The sequence below is a fragment of the Sphaeramia orbicularis genome, chromosome 9 (assembly GCF_902148855.1).
Source record: "Sphaeramia orbicularis chromosome 9, fSphaOr1.1, whole genome shotgun sequence".
NCBI lineage: Eukaryota > Metazoa > Chordata > Actinopteri > Kurtiformes > Apogonidae > Sphaeramia > Sphaeramia orbicularis.
In genome coordinates this window covers 25541689-25565771 of record NC_043965.1, presented here as the reverse complement: position 1 = coordinate 25565771, position 24083 = coordinate 25541689, and the positions used below count along the sequence as shown (strand labels likewise).

At 41.6% G+C, this 24083-nt stretch overlaps 1 protein-coding gene across 4 annotated transcripts in view; it reads right to left on the bottom strand.

The window, feature by feature from the left end:
- The window catches only part of ebf2 (EBF transcription factor 2), a 28681-nt gene extending 6701 nt beyond the window's left edge, over window positions 1-21980 (bottom strand). For 2 of the 4 annotated variants that reach the window (XM_030142869.1, XM_030142871.1), the window contains exons 1-6: window positions 21362-21495; window positions 19485-19641; window positions 17668-17725; window positions 16087-16142; window positions 15872-15945; window positions 14462-14530 (exon numbers count right to left, since the gene is read on the bottom strand). In XM_030142869.1, coding sequence (XP_029998729.1) covers window positions 14462-14530; window positions 15872-15945; window positions 16087-16142; window positions 17668-17725; window positions 19485-19641; window positions 21362-21495 — 548 coding nt within the window. Of the gene's footprint in view, window positions 1-14461; window positions 14531-15871; window positions 15946-16086; window positions 16143-17667; window positions 17732-19484; window positions 19642-21361 lie in introns of all 4 variants that reach the window. The other 2 variants (XM_030142868.1, XM_030142870.1) reach the window with 2 other exon arrangements.
- Between the last annotated feature and the right edge of the window lie 2103 nt (window positions 21981-24083).

The following is a 24083-nucleotide window of genomic DNA, read 5'->3' as shown; positions in this document are numbered from 1 at the left end:
GAGCTTTGACATCAATCCCAGCTGTTTAGCTTAGTATTAAAGTCAATGTTATTACACTTTAAATCAAGTGATGAGAATATGAAGCACAGTCCGGTGAAAAGCACTGCCGTGTTTCAAAGTAAACTGGAGACAGTGATGTATGCCAGTGGACTCAGGGGACTGTGGTATCCCGCAATGCCGTATTTGAACCCCCACATGGGAATGAAGAGGGAAACGAAGTAGAGACAACTACAGAGAAAGTGAAAGGAGGAGGTGGAAAGAGGAAGGTAGTGATAGAGGCAGACTGCTAGTATGGACATGAATTTTGTTTTCAAGTATATGTGTCTCATTATGTATGTAAGTTTACTTTTGAGGGTGATAGACTGTGAAGACAGAGAGCGAGAGGGGAGCTGATAGCCTCTGCTACACCAAAGAAAACCTGAGAGAAAGGTGGAATAAATAGAAGAGAGGGAGACTTCGGAGAGAGACTCCAAATCCCAGGTGTACACAGTTCGGCAACATAGCCCGCTGCCATGGCAACGCAGCTCTGCCGCAATCCCAAAGTCCCTATGCTGAGAGGCAAAGACAGCGATGGGAAAGAGAAGGCAACAACAAGAACACATTCCATCACTGAAATACAGAGAGGAGGGAGGAGAGAGACTTGGCAAGGTGAGAGGCAGGAAAGTCTATAAACAGGGGCAGGTGCAGACGAGGCTGACAAGATCCACTCAAATCTCATGGTGAAGAGAAATTTAGGCAGAGGATGTGTGCGAAACCAAAACAGAGGAAATATAGCACTGGAGCTGATGTGAGGCTATGAGATAGCTGATAAACACATAGCCCTCCAAACAGATGTCCACACCGCTCCGTCTTGTCCATGAAGAATACATGCATTACTGTTTCAATTAAACAAACAACAACAGCGCAGAAGAAAAATGCTGCAGAGACGAGCTGTGGTTTGGGGCTTCATGGGTAACTCCAATCCCACCCACACTGAACTCTCTGCAAATATAAGTCATGTTAATGGAGAGTGGTTGTTTGGAGAGGAACTTCATATTGGCCCCATAGTCCTGAACCCTCCCATCGAATACTAATCTTTCTGTCGTTCTGTGAGATTTTTCTCACTATTCTTCCATCACTCTCTCCAGTTTCCTCCCTTGTGAACCAGACCTGGCTTGCAACTACCTCTCAGTTCCAACAGTGTGTCCAATATGTCTTGATCTGAGTTATTTCGTTTGAGGACAATCAATATTGTTGTTGGCAGAGGGTGATTATAATTTATCAGTGAGCTCTCGGACCTCCAACCTCAGAACTACATTTAACCTCTGATGTTTGACACTGTGACAATGTCAATCTAATAACATAGATAACATAGATAATAACATGTAGATGTAGATGTAGATGTAGATCACAGAGTTAAAGAAAAGAGACACAGATCAGAGCTTTGTTTCCTGAATATGAAGTTTCATTTTACTGCCTCCTGTAGGACTCTTAACATATACATTTCATTCTGGGTAATGATTATGATATAATGGCCAGTTTTGAAAAGTTGCAGTCATTTATTAGTGGGTAATTCACAACAGCAGAGAGATCACATTTTTGGTTTTAATAATTACATCTGTGGTTTTGTCACATTGCCTTGCACTTGCTTTTTGACCACTTCAAAGTTCATCTCACTAACAGTCACCACTCATTTGACTGAGTGACATGATAAAACTGTGTGCCAGTGATGCCTAAGAGCAGAATCACAGCCCTAATTGAGAGGTTGTCTACATCCATCTCAGGCTTTGTGGCATTTCTGAGGGTTCTTGACCTTGTTTGTTGACTTCTTCTCATGATTCCCTGTTTGTATGACACCAGATGCCTGACGCGCACACACAAACACACATTCACATGCATGCATGCACACTCTAATACACTGACACCCCCACCTTTGCCCCCCCCCTCCTCCCAAAAACCCATTGAGTCAACTTTTCACCCCCCTCAGTTCGGACGCACACAGCTGCAAATGCTGAAATTAAAGCGAGACATTGACGCATATATTAGCATGCATTAGCCGCTTCCCCCTGCCCACTTAACATGCAAATCTCCCAGCCCCGTCGCCTCGCACCTTCTGCCACACATTCATTTGCTGAATTATAATTAGACTAATCTTGCATAATTAATAAGAAGTCGAGGACCCTCTGTTTTTTATCCCCTCCTCTATTGTGGTTGCAAAAGTTTAATATTGCTGTTGTTTGTTTTTGTTTTGGTAATGTAATACACCCACACACCTCCCCATCCACAGGGAAGAGATGAGGAGAACATGCAAAGAATAGGAGGTGAGCTTCATGTCACAAGGAAATTGCAGAGAATGGCTCTTTTAAAGGAACTTCAGTTGCTTTTAGCCTGTTTATATTTCATTAGTGCTTTGTTCTGTATATTTACAGAATATTTCATTTCATGTGCAATAGCAGGATTCTGTTTGATTAGATCACTGTATAGTAACAGAGCAAATAAAGCTAAAGGGAGTCATGTTTTAACTTTTGAAAAGGTCTCAGTGATGCAAACAGAGGCGCATAACGTGGCAGGTAAATTATGAGCAAGACAATAGACAACAAAAGAAAAGTCTATTCAGAGGTATGAAGTTATCACTAAATGCGACAACAAATATTTTTCATGATTTCTGATGCCCTACTTTTAAGTTACGTATAAGAATATATGTAATGCTCTGAACATTTTCTGTGGTCAGTAAAAACCCAGTTTTGTCTTCTACAAAAATCACCCCTCCACAGACACACTTCAAACAGGAAACACAAACAAAACATAGACCCGAGTCTTAAACCTTGGGATCATTTTCCACACTGGCACTACAGGGAGTCTGTTTTTTTTCTTTTCTGTCTTTACTTCTGCATCTCTGTCAGGCCCTCCAATCCTTTTTGTCTACATCTGCTTCAGTTCCCAAGACTAAACACAGGCCACGCAGCAGGAGACAGCTACGTCGATGGTGACAACAGGCTCAACTAAAACTAGTTCACTGACCAACCAGTAAGTCATCACGCAAGACAAAAACAAAAGAGGAGACTCAATTTAACGGAACATTTTACTCTGTATGAATCCTCACTCTCACATTTCTGTCCATTGAGGCATCTGTTACACATAAGTGTTACAGGCGATGCTTTACATATGGCCTTAATCATGCAGCTAGCACCTAGGCAGCACAGGACCTCTTAGAAAAATTTTCATAGGCATTCATCAGCACTAATCAATGTTGACATAAACTGCCTTTTCACATAGACATAAAACACATCACCCTCTGAGCTCATTGTAAATGAAGGTTTACAAGTAGCAGTGGCTCTTGAAACATGTGATGCAAAACGGGCTAAGATAGAGTAAAAAACTTTTTCTCTTCTTTTCTGGCTCAGGTTTTAGCTTTTAATTGTGGATTAGCACAACAGAGATCACAAATTTATGCTGTGATATAAAAGTACAGGGAGGAAAATAGGAAAAGAGTGGGGAGATTGTGATAACTTTTGTTTGACATCGAACTGGATGCCCTCCTGCTTCAAAACAGTCAAAGAAAGCAGTAGCCGCGTCAAAGGTGAAGGTACAGAAAAAAGCTGCCTGTCTTCAGCTTCTTATAATGTAAACCTACAATAATATAATATTCCATAGGATGTATGTATACAAATATGTAACAGAGGAATAGAAACATGGAGCGGAGAACAGAAAGGCAAAGGGAGAAAGAGAGAGAATGTTGACGTCCTGTATTCAGGGCCATCACTCATCAGACATCCCCTCCATCACCCTCTCCCACCCTGAAAAAACAAAACAGTGTCCTGATACAGCGGTGGAGGGGAGCTAAGGGGAGGGCAGACAGGGAGGGAGGAAAATTAGGAAACCAGATGTGAAGCATTAAAACATACTGACATGCTGAGGGCCTTCCTCTGCCACACTCACACACTGAGAGCACTAACTCATACAGCAGGCCCAGATACATGCACGTATGCATGCATATGTCACATGTATGTATGGCCTGCCCAAACCACACGCACATGCACGAGTTCGCAGGGAAATACACAAAGACAAATACTGAGTTGCCAGTAACTGTGTGTGCACATCCATCATACAATAATTAAGTACATTAATAAATATGATGCCTCAAAAACAAATGTCTAAAAGTTATATGAATGTAGCTGATTCCTAATAAAATATGTAGAGGACAAAAACACGCTGTCGCTCTTGGATGTAGGGAAGAATTAAGATAAACCAGTGTTGACCTAACAATGTTCACACTAAAGCAGAAATCTACAGATGGGTCGTCAGGCATTAGTGTATGAATATGCATCCAATTAGTACATGTACCCAGGCTGAGGAAAGGCTGAGGGGGAGGGATGAGGTGTTTTGTTTTCCTCCATGGGGAGAGCTAAGTTTGGGGGAGGGAGTGAAGTGGAGGTGGTGGGGTAGTAATAAATACCCGTGGACCAGGGTCCCCTGGCAGACTAGAAGCTAGACTGGTCACCAGGGTTAACACCCGGGGCACATGACCTTTGACACTGCTAATGGGGCACAGAAAACCCTCCACGAACTGATACACCCTCTGTCGCATACCACTACAGGACCTTTCACACCAGCCTCTCAGTCCAACCCCCCCTCCTCCTAAAACATACAGGGATATCTCTGGCATCAGCTTCACTTCCCTTTCACCAGCAAATATCACACAGCCAAACCGACTCCACGTTCATCATTTACTCGTTTAAGTCTGAGCTTTTCTAAGCCACATCCAGTCATCCGTTAAACAGTTAAAGCATGTCAAGACCCCTTATGTGTCACAAGATTATTTCAAGCTTTTCATGACATGTGACCACGATGATGATGAAAAGCTCAACAGGATTACTTATGTTCATCAAAGTAGTCTAGTTACATTCCAGTACATTTGAGTATTTCTTCTCAGTAATGTTTTGGAGCAGAATAAAATGTGTCTTGCATAAAAATATGAAAAGTGTTAATTACACAGACTTGGCACTGGATGTCTGGGCAAATCTCAATTCAAACTTACGTTCTTAATGTTACAATATAAAAATATAGTATATAAATGTGAAATATGCTTCATTTTAACAAATAACTTATTTTTCTTCAAACAAAAGAGGGGTGGTTTTAGGTCTTTCATTTGATTCAAAAAGTTTACTGGATGTTTAAATTCCTCATTTATATCCTGATTTTCCACACAAATTTATTACATGTTTGATGATCGTGAAGAAGTGATCATCTGTGCGTTACTCTCCTTAAGGTTTTTCCTGTTTTTGGGTTTTCAGATTGAGTATGTTCCATACTATACAGATTGTAATTTGTCATATTTTGTAGTTATGAACAAAATCAATTTGACTTGATTTAACAGAGTAAGATACAAAAATACAGTGTGTTGTTATCTGTACTGAAACTTAACAGTAACATAACAGCATTACAAATGAACTAAACATTAACCAGTTTAGTTGATCTGCAGTAAGAGAACCAGTAAACAAACCATCTTCCGACAGACACAAAGACACCACATTGGGGAAACTTGTTTCTTTGTAAATTTGCCGGGTGGACTGGCTGTGCCCTCTGGCCTCTGTTGCCTCCCAGGCTGGCTCTAAACTTGAGAACTGTGACAAAGCCAAACATTTAAACCACTAGTGCTGATTTATAGAGCTTGGTAGTGCTGTAAAAACTTCAGGCTTGCCACCACAAAAGTGACTGAAGCACAGCACAGCCGAGAGGAAAATAGGGCTGGAGAGGAGGAAAGCGGAATGATGGGAAGGGTACACAAGAGGCTCTCGAGTGTTTCAACAAGGTTTCTCCTGGGTGCAAAAGCTTTTTTTTTTTACTGCATAACCTCTTGCTAACTGTTAAATGTGCATTTTAGCGATGTGAAAAAAAAATTAACGTATCAGTCTCCCAAGCTTAGCCAAAAGCAGATATTGCATACAAAGCTTAGCCACATGGGACTGCAGTCAGCCTGCCAAATAGATGGATATGGATAGATATTCAGAGTCTGGAGAACATGAATTCACAACCAGGACAGGGAATAGAAGTCCCATCAGTGGACTGACCTCTCCCAGCATGCCTTTTGTGTCCTGAGGGACGAGGATTCAAAATATACTCTCATAACTCTCAAATGGAGACACAAAGCACCCACTGAATAGATTTCAAAAATACCAGAAGGGTTAATCTTGCTTTTTAAAAACCCTTCCAATCAATCAGCCACTCATCGCAATTACCAATAACATGCGTATTTCAGCTCAACCCACACTTTCCTCTGAGAAGAACAATGAATCTGGGATGGATGCCACCGAGAGGAAGAGGAGAGGAAAGAGAAGCAACAACAGAAGGAGAAGAGATGTCTTCTTAATTAGCCAGTAATGATAAGATCTGACAAACAACATCTGTTTCCAGAAAGAGAGAGAAGGGGGGAGCAAAGAGAGAGAGGAAAGGAGAAGGCGGGAGAGAGGGATAGGAAGAGGACGAGAGATAGGGAGAGAGGCGGCAGAGAAACCTGTGAAGCCTAGACAACAGGGACCTGCTTGTAAGAAAGTAAAGGGGGATGTGTAAGGGAGGGAATGCTGTGTAGCGTGACACAATAGAAGAACGGAGGATGAGAAGTATAACAGAAGTGAGAGAAAGACAGACAGGGGAAAGAAATCTGACAGGGTTGAGGGAGTCCAAGAGTCAGGACGAATATGACAGACAGAGGGAGGAAAAACAGATCAAAATGAGAGAAAGGAGGAAGATAGACAGACGTTGAGAAGGTGAGCTGGATAATGGTGTTGGAGGGAGGGAGAGGAGAGGAGGAACGTGTGAAGAGACAGGAATGGAATCGCTCAGAGGTCTAGGGTGCTGTAATTTACTGTCCGTGGCTAATACACAGCAAATGTGTGCAGCCGAGGACTGGGAGAGGAGAAGGGGAGCTGGGTGGTGGGGGTGCTGAAGTGAGGGCATGCAGACTGTTGGGGCTCTCAGCATGCCTGCTGGGAGCCTGTCAGCAGTCACATCACCCCCTGCCCTCAGCCCCGACAGATTCATCAGGACCATTACACACACACACACACACACACACACACACACACACACACACACACACACACACACTCCAATGCACACACACATGCATCCAGAAGATTAGAGTGACACTGAGATTGTTAAATTGCTGTTAGAGTTTTCCTATAAGTTTAACATGATGATGAGGAAACCAAAACATCTGCTGCGTAAATGATTCTGCCATTAAAACACAAAGTACACACAAGGACAGGACAGCCAGCAACGATTTCTGCTGTACCTAACTTTACATCCTTCACATAAATAAATTTGTTTTTTCCATGTCAAATCACCTCTCTTATGGCTACATGAAACTAGTGTAAAGTCAGTGTCATGGAGTAAGAAGTTACAAAATAAATGTAATTATTATTAATGTAATCTGCTAGAGTTACTGGAAAACATGAAATTAAGAAATTAAGTTACTAATCAAAACGTTGAACCTAAAAGCATTCTACAACATTCATTCTCTTTCTTTCTATGCAAATAAATGTGTAACACCTTAATAAAAGGTTGATGGTAATCAGTGTTGAGTTCTGCTGTGAGGTTTACACTTGAGTAAATTTATGTGTTTGTAACTTTTCAGCTTTATTGTTCGGTTAGATTGCATCAGTGAACTAATAAAAACCTTTTACATTATAACAGGTTAATTAATAGTCTATAATATAAAGTAAACTTCCACCATGTATTGTATGTGCTGTCTCTGAAAGTTTTATAGGCATATCTATTATGTCAAAACTGGGTCTACGCTCTTGCCCGGTTGTTCTATCCTGGGAAATGTGATTATTTATATTAATTTAGTATTGTTTATAATATACTGCACGTATAAAATATTAATGTTGGGAAATATGTTCTTTTGCAACCCAAGCCTAACTAAATGGAACTCTCGGGACAAATAAAGTCTGTCCACATTCCTGATAAACAGACAAACAAACAAATAAGGTGGCTGGTGGGGCCAGTTCAGCACCAGGGGGCATTGTTAAGTCATTAGTGAAATTTAAGACTTCTGCAGAGGCAGATGACCAAACACACACACTATATACACACTCACAGCCCCACCCACAGCAACATCATCCAGCCAAAGAAAACAGCCCTTGTTCCTAAATACCTCTGCTAACTGGCCTTTGACTCTACAACCCACACACATACATGACATCCTGATTATACTGACTCAAGATCATATTACAAAATAAATGGCACATGCAGGAATTTCACATGAAAAATAAACCCAAACATACACAGCCACGCACTGGTTCATTCAATCTGAAGGACCCTCTAGATCACACTAATCTGCCCCTTTCTGATCCTCTGAGTGCCACTACTTAATCCACACTGCTCCACCAAAGGTGAACCCTGTTAGTCTTCAGACAAATGGGAGGTTTTGCCCCAGCTACTCTAGGAGTGGGAGGCTTTTCAGGGTACCGCTGAGCTGCACCTCAAAACTTCTAATTTCCCCACTTCCCTTGTGCATCCCACCCACACCAGGTCCCCCTGCTGTTTCCTCACATTAGCCCATTAGTAGTCCATTCCCATTTCCTGTCAAAACATTTCTCTGCTGCTCTCTATATCCAACTGCCCCCTCTATAGGCGCTCTCAAAGAAAACAAACCAGGCCTACTCCTTGTGTCAGGGTTCAAGCCACAACATCCACCACTGGCCAAAGCAGAGCAAAGGGGACAAAACACAAACTCAGCTCCTAACCTCACCACTCATTATACACTTCCTGTGCACATTGGGGTCCAGTATCTTGCCAGTGTGTCACAGGAAGCTGGAGCCTCAAAAAAGGTCCCTGAACTCATTTTCACCAGTCTAACACTGAGTGAAGCTCTCACTGTTTCAAGCAGTACCTGTCAGTGAATTTGATATTCTAGACATTGCATCGTCTCTCCCTGTCTGTCTTTGTGTCATTCTCCCCCTTGCATTGCCCCTAGGGAGGAGCCATCCCCATGGTGCTATGCCAGCTGCTCAGTGGTCCAGCCTGTGTGCCGCTCCACTGTGTGAGGCGGTGTGCACTGGAGCCTCAGGGCCCTGTCGCCACGCTGCCTGGCCCCCTGCCTGAGGGGCTCTCTGACAGGGGGTCTGGAGGGACTGTCCAGTACTATCCCACCAGGGAGAGACCTGTGACAGCGGACTGGAGAGACCACTGTGTCTGACTTTGCCCCTGTGTATGTGTGTATGAGTGACAGACAGGTAATTTATGCATACATATGAATATCTGTAATGTGTATGATTGTGTGAGCAGTCCAGTCACACCACGACCCTAACACTTGTCAGAGTGAAATCCAAAAGCGGCTACAAAGGTGACTATGCTCACAGTATGGCAAATATATATAACACTCAATATACAGTAAAGTAACGACAAGTTTACGACTGGTTGACAGGTTTGTGTTTCATCAGTACAACTCAAATACAGTCTCTGGGTACTTTAATCTGCAGGTAACCATGGCAACATTACTTCTTTACACATCTCTTTTATTAGGGGTGATAAGATGCCTCTGAGCAAGTATGATAATACCCCCTGTTGCATGCAAAAGCAATGGGTATTTTGTCACTGTCACTTTCGTTTTTTTATTTTATTCTCATTTTTGGCATTTTTAGTCTTTATTTGACACTGAAAAGAGATGGGAAGTGGAGAAAGACAGAGGAACAGAATGACATGTAGCAAATGATCTGACCTGGACACTCGTCTCAGGACTTTTGCACCAAGTATCATGCACAATAACCACTCTGGTATTGGGTCACATCATATGTTTATTCAGTTATTTTATGTTAGAACAGATCATTATGCAGCTTTACTACTGCTCTAAATCCAAATGAGCCAATGTTGAAAAAGTACAATCACAATCAGTAAAGTAATGGCAGAATACATACAGCATGCCAGTATCAACAAAAAGCTACAGGTCTAACTTAAAGGCTAAAGGATGAACATATACTGGGAATATGAGAAACAATCTCCTGAAGTTACATTGTTGTCTCACACATAAAACTCTCAAGTGCATATATGATGACCTAACAGGGCGACTTGGCGGCAGTTTTTGAGTATGCATCTGGGAAAGGGGAGGAATTCGACCCCTGACACAGTCCAAAAAATGTAGCTGCATTTATTCTTTGGCTGATAGTTTAATGTTCTGTTCCCAAAGTCTTGCAGCTTGTATTTTCTTTTAGTTAGTCCTGAAGAATAGAGTGGCCGGTAATCCCCACTATTAAAAGTACAAAGAAAAAAGCTGTCCAGTCGCTATAGAGAGCAGGTACATGCCAAAATAAACTGGCAAGCACCAAAACAAGTAGCCCACAACATAATGTTAGTCTTTTAAATTTGTTTAAGACAGGCAGACACAAGCAGGTGGACAGAACAACATTGAAACAGATGGTCTTACTGTTTCTCTGGACCAGACATTTGCATACAGCAGCAAATGATATCTGAATAGTTTATTGTCAAACTGTCCAGACAGTGTTAATCCGTCAAGAACTATAAAGAAGGATGCAGTTTTACTACACTGCTGAACTGCACGTCAGTGTGTATCCGACTGTAGGAAGAATAGGTTTGTGAAATAATATCACAATGAAAATTAACATAAGAACTGTAATAGGATGTACTTTAACATTTAATTTGTTTCTAATTTAGCTAAAACTAAATTTTCAACACATCGATCAGAACAAGAGAGAAAAACCTCTTGCTCTGACTAGTTGAAAACAAACCTGTGGTACATGCACATAACTAGACCTAGACTACAAACAGATCAATACAACCCACAACCTAAGATTAAGAGTAATGGATTCCTCTAGGAGCTGAGCATCTGAAGTCAAACCACTGCCCAGGATAACTAATCATTGTTGAAACTGTAAAATAATAAACTTAGAAAACAAGATTAAGCATTTAAAAGACATGTAAAGCATAAAAACTTAAGCATCTTATAGGTATTTTGGTTTTATTACAGGGCTTGAAATTGAAGCGGCTTCATGAACGGACTTTAGGGAGGGAAAAGCCATATTGACAAGATTGGAAAATTCCTATTGATTATTCTTCTTTTCTCTGCGCGTCGGCTTGTTAAAAAAGACCCCTCTTGGAAACACGATCAATTAGTGAGATAGTGCTTGCCATTGATCACCCTCCCATACCCCCACTCTACAAGGCTCTTTCTTTAGGATGGATCCCTCCACGTACTCCTTATGACCAACTATTGATCTCGGCTTCTTAGACAAATATGAAAGCACACACTCACACTGAGAGCCGACCCCTCCCATCCAATCCACGCAGTCCATTCCTACAAATACTAATACTGACATCTGCTTGTCTCCATTGTAAACCCATGGTTCACTCATAAATACAGAGGCCAGCTTTGGCCCAGAACCAATATAGTTTCTCAGAGGTCGGAGGTCAGCACGGCAATAATGCTACCATTAACAGATCTGCCTGTGTTGGTAATACTGAGAACCTTTCAGAATGGAGGAGCTTGAAATAGAAAGAACTATACAAGTGATAAGACAAACCAATTTTCTTCAAAGTGTACCTGTTGATTATTTTTCCTGATTAATCAATTTAAATCCGAATTAACTTGCAAATGACAAAACTCAGCAATTTCTTATTTTAAGGAGCTGGAGCTTTTATTAACTTTTATTCATCTAAAAATTTAATGTAATAAAACAACAAATTATCTTACAAAAAGTCAACATTTAGAAGAGTTAGCAAAGATTTATGGTGATGAACCCAGAGAAATTGATCAATGTGTCTATTGATCAATCATCTCACCAATCAGTGAACAAGCCAGTTCATCAATCAAAGATAAGTGACATCCTCCGAGCAGAGAAGTCACATCAGGGCTGTGAGTATACGAGTTCACCGATGTTAAGATTAGACAATTGTAAAACTATTAGACACAGCAGGCAGTGGGGTATTAGATAATGCCTTCCCATAGGCAACTTAAGAGTCATCTCTTTGTCAACGACTGCCCTTGCCCTTTTCATCCCTCGGTCCCTCCACCCTCTATCCCTTCATCCCTCCCTATGGATCAGCTGTGATCTCCTCTCTCTCCTTTCACTCAAATCAGGATTAGGGAGAAAAGGGGGGTGTTGCAGCAGCAGCAGCAGGAGAAGGGGGAGAGAAAACTGAAACAATATGGAAAGGAGATTAGAAAAGTGGGGGTTTGGGCTGTTTGGGGAATTGCAAACTCCCTTGTGCTTGGGTAGGTGTCCTAATGACACCGCCTAATTATGGCAAAATTAGACAGGCTAAAGGGAAGGAGGGGGTGGTGGAGGACAGGATAACGTGAAGGAAAAAGAAGAAGCAGAGGAGCAGGGGAATTAAGCACTACCAAGTCCAGAAATAAGTGCACAGTTGGAGTGTGTTAGATTGTAGGCAGCAAGAGACCAGCTCCACGTAAAAGGACAGATAGGAACCGAGGTGCGAAGGAAGGAAGCAGTGAGCTGAAAATGAGAGAAGAAGGAGGGGAAACAGAGGGGAGAGGACAGAAAGCAGTAGCTGAGCAATAGGAGCGAGTGGGCCTCAGCATGCTGCATGTTAATTGGAGAACAGGTGTTGGGGCTGGGAGCAGGAGGCTGATTACTGGAGCCACAGAAACAGACCGTCTCCTCCACATACACACACACACACACACACACACACATACACACAACTGCAAATGCACACACACACAGGCATACACATGTGCACATAGGCTAGATATACGTACACACATGAATAATTTAAGACCCAAGCAGTGACTGGGAAAAAGGTCAGAGAGAGGGTCACAGAGACACATAGACAATTGCACATACATCCATATACATACATAAATAAAAATGCACAGGATCTTCACACACATATGACAATATACATCCGTTTGTGTGTGTTCAAACACTCTCAGAGCATACATACACATCTTGCCCTGTCAATCTTTACACTGGAGTGTTTTCTAGTGTTTGGTGTATACATACAGTGCACATAAGGCGAGATAAAAGGGCATAGGGCTGCACAAACTTCTACTGGCTTATCAGAAATTAACTGGCTGCTAATAGGCTGCTCCCTGAGGAGAGGATTTCGCCAACCAGTCAAGAGGGAGAAACCCCATCAGGACGGGATATGCCCAGTGTGATTAGAAAGTACAGTAGGTCAATGATTCATTTAAATCAATCCTCAGATGCTCACACTAGCCTGCACACACACAAACAGTCACTAGGAGATATAGATCACTGTCTTCACCTACACGCCACAGACTTACTTACAAACAAATTTAGAGGAGGTTTAGCCATGTTAGGATGGAGTATAAACGGATGCAGAGGGGGTTATTTGGAGAGTAATGTGCTACAGCAAATGAGAAATGCAGCTGCTCCAAGGTATTCTGGGAAAATTCAAAAAACAACAGCCCAGTTTTTCCGTTATATGAAAACTATCTTCAGCTGAGATCCTTTGAGACACACTGTCAACAGCCAGCCAGCTTGAACTGAGGAGGGGAATGAAAAGGGTACTTGACGTATATGAAGTGAGTGTTTTCTAGAGAGACAAAAGTAGAGAGGATAGGATAGATGTGTAGAAGGAAGAAGAGAGGAAAAGAGGAAGAGCAGGAGGGAGAGGTGATGAAGGTTGCATAGATGACATCACAGTCGAAGTATTTCACATGCGTTCTGCTTATAAGCATTTATCACACTGCTTAATGCCAGGCAGACAGTGAGAGACCTTCGAAATCCCTGGAACGTGAAGGCCCTCACACACGCTGATTTCAGCAGTGGTCATCCACCTTTAAGGCTGATAAGTGGCTGTCAGGGTGAACATTTACTACATATGTGAACCTGTCGGATAGTATGGAAGACACACATGCACCTGCTTCTAATAAAAGGATATCTTCGCTTTTGGCAGTTTCAGGTGCATCGTCGGCTGGTAAACGTAATGAGTGACCAAACTGAAACAGATCCTAGAGTGCTGCAGATAGATTAACAGATAAACAGATTGCTGAGGAGGCAGAAACACATGGGAGGCAGACATGAACACTGATAGTTTGTACTGTATATACTGTAGCTGCCTGATACAGTAAACTGACAAGGCAGAAACACTGGCAACTATAAACATGTGCATTGTACATATTAATGTTTATCTATGAAGTGTGCATGCCTGCACACATCAATATTTATGTGAAGTCTACACACACTCACATCTATTGCTGAATACACTCAGCCCCTTCACACATCATGTGTCCTCTGTGCTGTGTGTAACTTCTTCTCTCATAACAATCTTTGTTTTTATTGGCCATAAACACAACACATGACATCCCGGCACAGGATCAAAAATTTCCAGGACTTTGCCTTTGCTCCAGAGCATTATCTTTCTGTGTGTGTGTTTGTGTGTGTGTATACATATGTGCATATTCACACAATAAATGACAAACCTTACAGGTGTTTGATCTAATGAAACAGTTTAGAATGTGATTTGATCTCATTACCTGTCAATGATCACTGGGTCAGACGGCGTCTCGTTTCTGTTGCCACAACTCTTCTTCTCACAACAGCGGCTGAGTGGACAGTTGGAAAGACAGAAAACACAACAAGAGGAAAAAGTCAGTAGAAGAAGAAAAAAAAACCTAATCAAACAGAAGGGGCCATCCACATCCACAGGCCCCGACAATTCTGCCCCACAGTCGGCCAAGATCCAGGAACACACAAAGGAGGCATGAGAGGGGAGGGGAAGAATAGACAAAAGAATAAAAGAGGAAGAAAAGGTACAACAACACACCCTACAAACAGTGAGAGACCATTCAAAAGTGAAAAGCCAGCCAGGCAATCTGTCACATTGATTTCGAAATCAAACTCAACCCCCATGCAGCCTCATTGCACATACACACACGCACGCACACACACACACACACACACACACACACACACACACAATATCCCACAACATCCTACCATTCGTCAGCAGTCCTGTCCGAGGAGCCTGCTGGCCACCCAGCACCCCCTCCCCTCCAAGTCCCCTTCACTGCATAACAAAAGTGCCCCCACCCCTAACCATCTGCCACCCCTACACCTCGCCTTACCCCTCTCGTGTCCCAGCTTGGCCCTGCCCTGCCCCCCTCCACCCCCCTGTCAGACGGCTTCACTCCCCAGCTGTGACGCTTGCCCTCTGCCTCTTCGGCTCTGTTATTAGCCAGCTGTGAGTCACATTCGGGCATCTGCTGGCTACACAATGGTGAAGCCCACTTCGTCTTAGACTCTCTCCCCATGTCCCAGCCCCCTATCCTTCCCCCTGCTGCCCTCTAATCCTGGGTCACTGCCCCACTTCCAGACCACTCTCTCTATCTTCTTCTGCATCTAAACTCCTGTGTACACCTATTTCTACATTCACCAAATAAACTTCAATACTCAAAACCACTGGCCACTCACACTATGAAGCTATGGGATAAAATGACATTTCCTGTTTCGGGCTGTTTCAATAACATCACACTCAGACACAGACCAAGTTTGTGTCTTTGCTAAACATAAGTGCTGAAGTTGGATTTTGACAAGCAGAATTTGAACTGTGTCTGATGCTGTCAGCTGAAGTCTGGCGGCAAAACTTGAGGCCAAAGTGGAGCTCCAGGAAGAAACAGGAGCCGGCCAGGGACATGCTGCGTTACAGCAGAAAGCAGCAGGGGACTACCACTGTAACAAGGATGATGACAGACAGGCTAGACTTACAGTGCAACCACAGTCTACTTTTTCATAACGTAGAGCCCCAAGCGTCATCCCAAAACCACATTTCAAACTGACTGAGACAAAGCAGAGTGATGGAGAGTAATGGATATTTGGATTTCATCCCTGTGGGTGAAGGCTTGAATCAGCATGTGTGTGTGTGGATTTGTATGTACGTGACTGACCTGCACATAACTTCGTGTGTGAGTAGCACTCTGCACATTTCTGGATTCTTGTTTTGTCCTTCATATGATATGGGCTGAGGGGGAAATAAGGAGAAGTAGGAACAATTATTATTATTATTATTATTATTATTATTATTATTATTATTATTATTATTATTATTAGGAAGAGTAATTTCAATCTCACATTTACATAGATAGAGGTCATATTTACCAACCTGTTTTGTGACAGAGTCAATAAGTCGTGCATAAAGATCCTGCTCTGTGCGGACACCTGCAGAAAGAAAGGAAGGCATTTTAGTAAACTGAAAAAACTGTTAATATAGAATCTAAAAAATATGTTTTATGGTTCATTTAAATTGAGTTAGAGTTAGAGAGAATACATCTTTTTATTGTATTGATTTTATGCTGATCCACAGTACTGTCATTTCAGACTGATTCAACTTACCCTGAAATAAAATAACTTGACAATTAAATTCATTCCAGCTCTGATCTTTTGAAACTGCACTTAAACTTCTCAACCACCTCTAACTATTTAATAAGAAAGTGTGTGGTGCTGTGGATGAAAGAAATGAAAAAATAAAATAAGATGAAATGGAAAGATTCATGCCACTAATCATTATTTCTATCTCTGGACAAGGCCTCAGAAAATGCATTGAACTGGGTCCAGACAACATGGAGAAATAAGATTGGCATGCAGTTCGTATTTTCTCTCTGATGGTTTCTGAGGGGATTGAGAGTTATTTGATGTTTGATGATTATTAGTCATGTCCTGCTCCAAGGCCAGAATTTACAACCACATTCTCACGGTTTGTCAAGTTTTTTTTTTGGTGTGGTTATTTCAGTGTTGACTTCTGATTTATTCCCTTGTTTGCTTAACAGTTGCATACACACAAAATTTGAAGGGTTTGGATGATGTGCGAAGTTATCTCTTGCTGATCAGTTGTGTCTCTTAGTAAGATTTTTAGAAACACCTGAACCTCTGGATCCCTCACATCATCTGCAGGAAGGGAAGAGGGGGAAGCGACTTGTAATGAACTGATTCTTCAGAAAACAGCGTATTACCCGAGGATTTTCACTACTTTGGATACTTCGGAGAGTATTGCTTTATAAAATGTGTTCCTCTCATCAAAGTCTCGATTGAGAACCCTTTGATATCGCCTGGGGGAAGGGGATGAGAGGAGGGGATGTAGAGGAAGTGCTTTTGGTGTGCTTGTATGTACATATGTGTGTGTGTGAGGGGGATGCTCTGGAACATGTCTTTTATCTTTTCTCCCATGGGTGCCACTGCGATGGCAGAGCAGGGGCAGCAGTGGCTCATGGGAACCAAATTTCTCTGTGTATCCTGGATCTGATGTGGAAACACCATGGGGGGTTAGAGGAGCGGAGGGGAAGAGATGAGGAGGAGCGGGATGGCAACATGTACCTCATTTCCCTATACATGGGTGCAGAAGTGGTTTCTCGCTGAGCTGAACGTCGAACAGTAAAAAGTCGGTGTTTAGATGATGAGAGAAGGGTAATTTAACTCCAAGGAGGACGTGTGAGGTATGACAGGAGGATATTGAAGTTTGAGGTGCAATGAGAAGGGGCAATTAGTGGAAAGGTTTGTGTCATGTTAGGACACACTGGGGTCACAGGTAACCTTTCAAACTCATCTTGTATATTATTTTGTGCCTTATGTTTCTGTGTTAACAGTATTCAAAGTGGAAAGCACAGAAAGACTTATTTAACTTTGACTTCACACTCTTGTCTAAATTATCAGGAATGAAAACAGACAGTAGAAGTAGCTTAATACGCACCGTTGCTGTACAGCAGCTGTAGCTTGTAGTGAGTTCCATTGTTGGTCTTTTCTCCTGTCTGCTCCTTGTAAAAAGACAGTAGACAGACAGAGAGACAAATGCAGGACATACAGTTGAGTATAATAGGCACAGATTAGTACAGCTGAGCATCACCATGCAGCGTTAAGCACAGTGAGTCTTCCCTAATCCTGCAGCTTGCCCTTCCCTAGGAGCAGTAGTGAGATCAGAGGGTTGTAGGCTCAAAGCCCTTGTGGGACCCTGTGTTGTGCCCATAAGCTCAGTGCTTAACCTTGTGGCGGATGTTCTTTGTAGAGGTTGAACTAACATGTCTGACACAAACTCCTAAAACCTCGAGATCAAATTCAGCGGTCCACTTTGCAACAAGGTACTATATAGGCATGGACATAGTGTATGTGCACGCACGTGTGTGTTCAAAGTGTGTTTCAGGGAGTGGAAAGTACTGTATGTGAGACTGAGCAGCAGTCGACCTTGACAGAAAAACTTCCTTTCCGCTATCCCTCTTTCCCCCAGGCCCTCCACTATCCTCTCTCTTCTTCCTTCTCTCTCCCCTGTCTCTTGTTCCCCCTTTCTTTCTCTTTCTCTACCTCTACTGGTCTTTCTAAGTGGTCTCAAAGGAATGCTCTCTGGTCCAATAACCCAGGAGGCTGGCATCACAGAGATGAGAGCAAGAAAAAGAGGGAGAGAGAACGAGGAGGTTGAAGGAGTAGAGAAACTGGAAAAAGCAGGCAGTTGTAAAGAGAAGAAAAGAAGCCAAGAAATTAAGATGCATGAAGATAAGTTGGAGAGTAACAGCGCACAAAACTTAATATCAGAAGAGAGATTGAGACTTTATATCAGGAGATAGATGCCTGGCTTCATAAGTTTTGTAAATATACACAGAGGAACATTTATTTTGCCATGCCATCGCTCTACCTCTGCATAATTACAAAGCAAAAACAGATGCCAGGGTAACCATGCAGAAAATGAACTCCTCCACAGCCGTCATATTACTCCACACTGGCCTGTGTGGCACAGAGGGGAACACACTGACAGCTTTCAGCCCCGGCATTAGCACCGCTGCCTGCCCCCTCCCTGACATTCATAGTAAAACTATCTTTGAACTTCAGTTGACAGGACTGTGTCCTCTTGCTGTTCTCACAGGGGAGAGCTGTTACCAGTTTAGGAGTTTCAAGCTCTCCTCACCACCAGGCAAAAACATCCATCAACACCAGGCATAAGGCTCCAACTTCAGGCAGTCTACCCTCTCAGTCTCTTTGTAACTCTGTCGCACAGCCTCAACTCATCACTGCAGCCCTTTCTTATTTTGGTCTTGTCCAACCTGAGGAATTCAACTCCCCCCACAGCACTATTTAGAGTATGGGAGTGGGGGCACGAAGGAAAAGAGACTTTGATGATTAGTTCACTGTATAACTTAACAGAAGCGAGCATAATTTGCATTTTAAAAAAGTAGTGATGTCCTCCTAATGAGGCAAGCTGCTAATTAGTCATTAGATATTCTTTTTCAATCCCACATCATCAGCTCATTGAGGGTAAAGCTTGTGTAAACATGTACCCGTCAGCTGTTCGATATGCTTGGCTTTTCTGCGGATGGGGGAGATCAAGTGAGCACCTGGTTTAGCTTTAATACTGTATATTACAAATGTATCATGTTGTGTGTTCACATATTTTCCAACAGACAGTGCTGCAGTCTGAGAATTTTAAGTAAAAAAAAAAAAAATCAACTGGTGAAACTTCAGGGTGACTTGGTAGCATCCCTAAGTATTCATTAAGATGAACAAACACACACACACACACACCTTTTCATGCTCAACAAAGTCCACAAAGGCAGTCCTCTCCACCTCCACAGGTTGGCCGTGTCTGTCATAGAGTGCCAGGACAAAGTGGAAAAAGTTGGACTTGCGGAGATTGGAGGGCGGCTGCTTCTCAAAGTGAGCTCTTGAGAGAGCAACTCCACTGAGGACACAACAGGAAGAGACATTAATATTATGTTTTAAGCAATTTCTCCTACTACATGTATGGTTTATTATCAAATCAAATCTTCTTCATGGTTCAGTCACTAAAAACATTAAACTTCTGTTGTTGAGGGTAGGTTGTCTTGTCTCCTGCTTGTACAGATAAATCATGAAATCAAACTGAATGCAAGTCTAAAATAATTTTTTTCCATTTTTTTTTCCACTAGCCTAATTCTTCAGTGACACATTGAAGATTTAAACAGGAAAATAATTTAATATAATTTGCACTTAAACTATTATCTCAAGTATCATCCTTTCAGTTTATTTATATATAGACAATCTTTCCCATATTAAAAAAAATTAAGAAAATTCATATTTAATGTTTTGTATATTTTTTGTGGATAGGCCAATATATTGTGGGATCTTCAGCTATTATTTAAAGTGAGGAAGAAAAGAAAATTAGAAAAAAAAAATAAAAAATTCCAAAGTAGTTTTCTACCTGAAAGGTTAATGCATTCTCTACTTTGGACATTTCTTCTGCTGGAAACACCGCAGAAAAAAATGTCTTTTTATAAACATGTAGTTGAATTTAATGGAAGACAAAGAAACCATGGATCATTCGTTAGAAATCAGCTCAAACACAGAGGACACAAATCTCCAAGTCTGCACAGCGTGAACAGTTTATTACAGTAAAAATGACTGCGTTCCAAAATGTAAATACTATAAATCAAAAAACTCAAAACTGAACAGATTATTTTCTTTTGCGTGTCAGCGTTTGTGCAACTGAAATTATTCATTTATTTATTTTTGAAAAAGTAAATAAGTCTCGTAACTCGACTTATGCGTCTTCTTTTGTTCTAAATTAATATGAAATACAAATGACGTGGTTGTTTTGAATTTGTATTATTTAATAATTTCATTGTATTTCTGTGATACACGGCCTGTTAATTAACTTGTAGGTGGTGTTTAATTTAACTAAAAAATACCGATGAAATATTTTTGGAAAGTTTGTACGCACTCAGTCAGAGGCGAGAAGAAATAAAACTCTGAAAGACATGAATTTGCATTAGGTCAGCGCTAAGAGCCAACATGAACTAGTTGACAAATAAAGATGAAATAGCTTAGGATTATTTTTCCGATCAAAGTTACATCAGATAAAATCTCTAGCCAAAGAAAAAACATGATGCTTCTAAAATCCTATATTTTGTGACAACTCATCTTGGTGAAAGCTTAGATAAATAGGCTTTATTTGGATGTACAATGACAGTGGGACTTTTATTATTATTTATTTTTTTCTTCATCAGAATATCCTCATGCAGACTATAATTGAGTATTTATTAATAAATAAAAGTTCTTTCTATTTGTTTTCATTTTTGACAGTCTTGCCATTAACTCCCAACCACACCAACATTTTTTCCATTATTACTTACTAAAAAAAGAATAAACTTAATTTCTTTATAAATTCTTACTTAGTTGGATATGGATATGTTTGGAAGCAACATTTCTTTCCAGTGGAATAATGTCATCATTCGCAACAAGTAGTTCGGGACTGAATAGACTGTTCTAACTCTGGACCGAATGCTGTGCCAATTGTTCCGCCTATTTAAACAATTTGACAGGTTCTTAACTGCACGCACCTGATGAAAAACACTACATATAGACATGTAAAGGCAACAACTGGTGAGACAGAAATGTGAGATTAGAAGCGTTCCGTACTGTACCTTTGCGCAGCAACGTTCGCATCCACAACGCCGACATTACGCACCCAGGACCGGACTGGATCCATCTCCTCTCCGAGACTTCTCTCCTTTAATCCGCTCGCTTCTCGTATCAGATGCTCCTGGATCCCAAACATTTAAGCCTCGTTATGATCTTTTTTCAGAAGTTTTTGTTTTCAGTAAAGAAAGAAATTACTTGGAGAACTAAAGCACTTTGCCAAACAACAGCGGGTCCAACCCAAGGCGCTGCGCTCCTCCAGAGCGCCACAACAAACCACAGCTTTTACAAAGATAGATGTTTTTTAAAATGACCAGTGCTGTGTGTTTTTGTGGAAGACGTCTTTGGAAAAATCCACCCAGACTCTCTTTCAAGGCTGAGATGATAGTAATAAGTATATCTCCCCGCTTATTGCAAACATTGTCCAAGCGCAAATCTCCAGCGTCGGTGAGAGCGCAAAAGATCACCTGCTCACCGGCTCAACTCCTCGGCTGGTGTTTTTCAGAATATTCTTCAAAATGTGTCTTCGCAGAAACTCTTCCTTTGTCAAAAGGCCAGATCAGATCAGAACAGTTGATCCGAGGGCCGGGAGGCTTGCAGTGAACCGCTGTCTTGCAGCATGAATGAGACCCTCTGCCGGGATAGAGCGTGGAGGAGGGGCCTTAGTGCCATATGGGGGACCGATTGTTGAAATGGATGCTCTCATTGGTGTAAAGTGCATCCGTTGTTTGGACAATTGCCAGATTCAGCATCCAGTCAGTGACTCCCAGCAAAGTTTTTACACATGAAGTTCGAAATGGGTAATGATATCAAAGTTTCACAATATTAAAGCTCTTTGTGAGGAATCGAAATCCTTTTATTCTCAAAGCTATTTTTTATGAAAGTGAACTGAACGGTCCCCTTTGTGTGGGGGGCTAAGGAGGAGTGGGCTTATCATAAATATTATTCAGACATAAGTGCGACAGCAAATTTAGTGCGTAGTTTTTAGTGGTTAATGTGGTGCAAAAACTCCACAGGCACATCCGTTGGCAATTTATCCCTAAATATTTAATATGAGATGTATTCATTTTTCTTAGAGCCACTTGTTAATATCTGGCTGTAAATTTTCCTCTATCTGTTCGTGGCTACACTGGCCTGAATAGTTTCTACTGCAAATCCTGTTTGTCTATTCATTCAAGTCAAAATGTAACACAAGTGCGCTCTCGACAGGCGTGTATTCAGCAGCTCGACCGTCTGCTCCTTTGAACGCAGTGATTCCGCTGAGGAGGCATCGCATCAGTGTCAGCCTCAACAATGGCCGTCTGGTTGGTCCATCAATCTCCGCCAGCAGCGGACGGTGCTGCGCTCTGATTGGCGTTTGGACCGCAGCCTGACAGGAGCCAAAATGAGCTTTTAATCAATACAGCAGACAGTCTGATCAAATCCAAACTGACTAATATTTGGAAAAAGATCAGAGTTATTTCATGTGTTTCTAAACATTAACAAACATGTGCTAAAATAAACTATATACAATTACAAAGTTTGTTTGGCTGCTGTTTTTTTTTTTTTTGTTGTTGGTTTTTTTGTTGTTGTTTTTTTTTTTGTGGGTGGGGGGGGTCTCATGGTTTTCCAGGCCCTAATAAGAGACCATGTATGCCTTTTTTTTTTCCTAAACTAAAAATGTGGCAAAACCGTCCACTGTCTAACATAGACTCTATAGAGCCTATTTTTATTATATTTTTGCGATGCAAGTTTTGATTAAAAAAAGTTAAGTTTTGTGTTTACTTGGAATATTTTTTGCAGACAAATTAATTTCCGCTCCTGTACGCGCGGCGCTGAAAAGGAAAGTTTTATTCAGTCCTGGTTTCTTACCCCTTACCAAGACTATTGTCTGCATGTGGAGTTTGTGCGCCTGGACAATGAATGTAAATCTCCCCCCTTGGATCCCGCCTCAATCCACCATCTGCCAGCGCGGGACAAAGTCAGATGTTCCCCCAATTATGAGCGCAGTCTTGGGGAATCCTGCTGCCGAGTCTCCGCCCTGTCGCGTTTCCCTTACACACTTCCCCTTACATGATTGACAGCTCAACCCAAAATGAAACATCTATACACGACGACACAAACATTGAAATAAAATTCCATCACTCGTGGTAAAACTTCCTGACGTTGCACCCTCCTGATTAACAGTGCTGCTTCTCTATGGATTTATTGGCTCTTTCTTAAATATAAGAGAAAAGCCACATGACAAATTCAGTCATTTCTGATATCACACTGGTGCATTTGACAACAGTTTTTTTTTTTAAAAAAAATCTTAATATCTGTGTATGCTGACTACATTTAGCACAGGAGAGGAGACTCATCATCTCACCAAGCTTTTACTCAAGCAATAGTTGAGCAGCTTTTATACACATCATTAAAAGCTGAGTATCATTCTCTAGGCACATCAGTCATCTGAGACATCAAACACACTTTCAGTTGACATAATGAGTCATTAAACGCATACAGTAGTTAAACAGAGCCTGATATCCCCACAGTCACATCCACACTCACTGAAGATTTGGTTTCATTAAAGAGTAAAACAGTCAATGTGTCATTCTCCATTATCTTGATATTTCTTATTATCTTATGTATGTATTTAGGCTGAGTCATGCAGATAAAACAGAAGTGCTAGTTTATTTTCCCTACCATAAAGAACCTATAGTTTATAGCTCTGTGTAATAGATTACTGTCTGTGTCACCTGTTCGGGC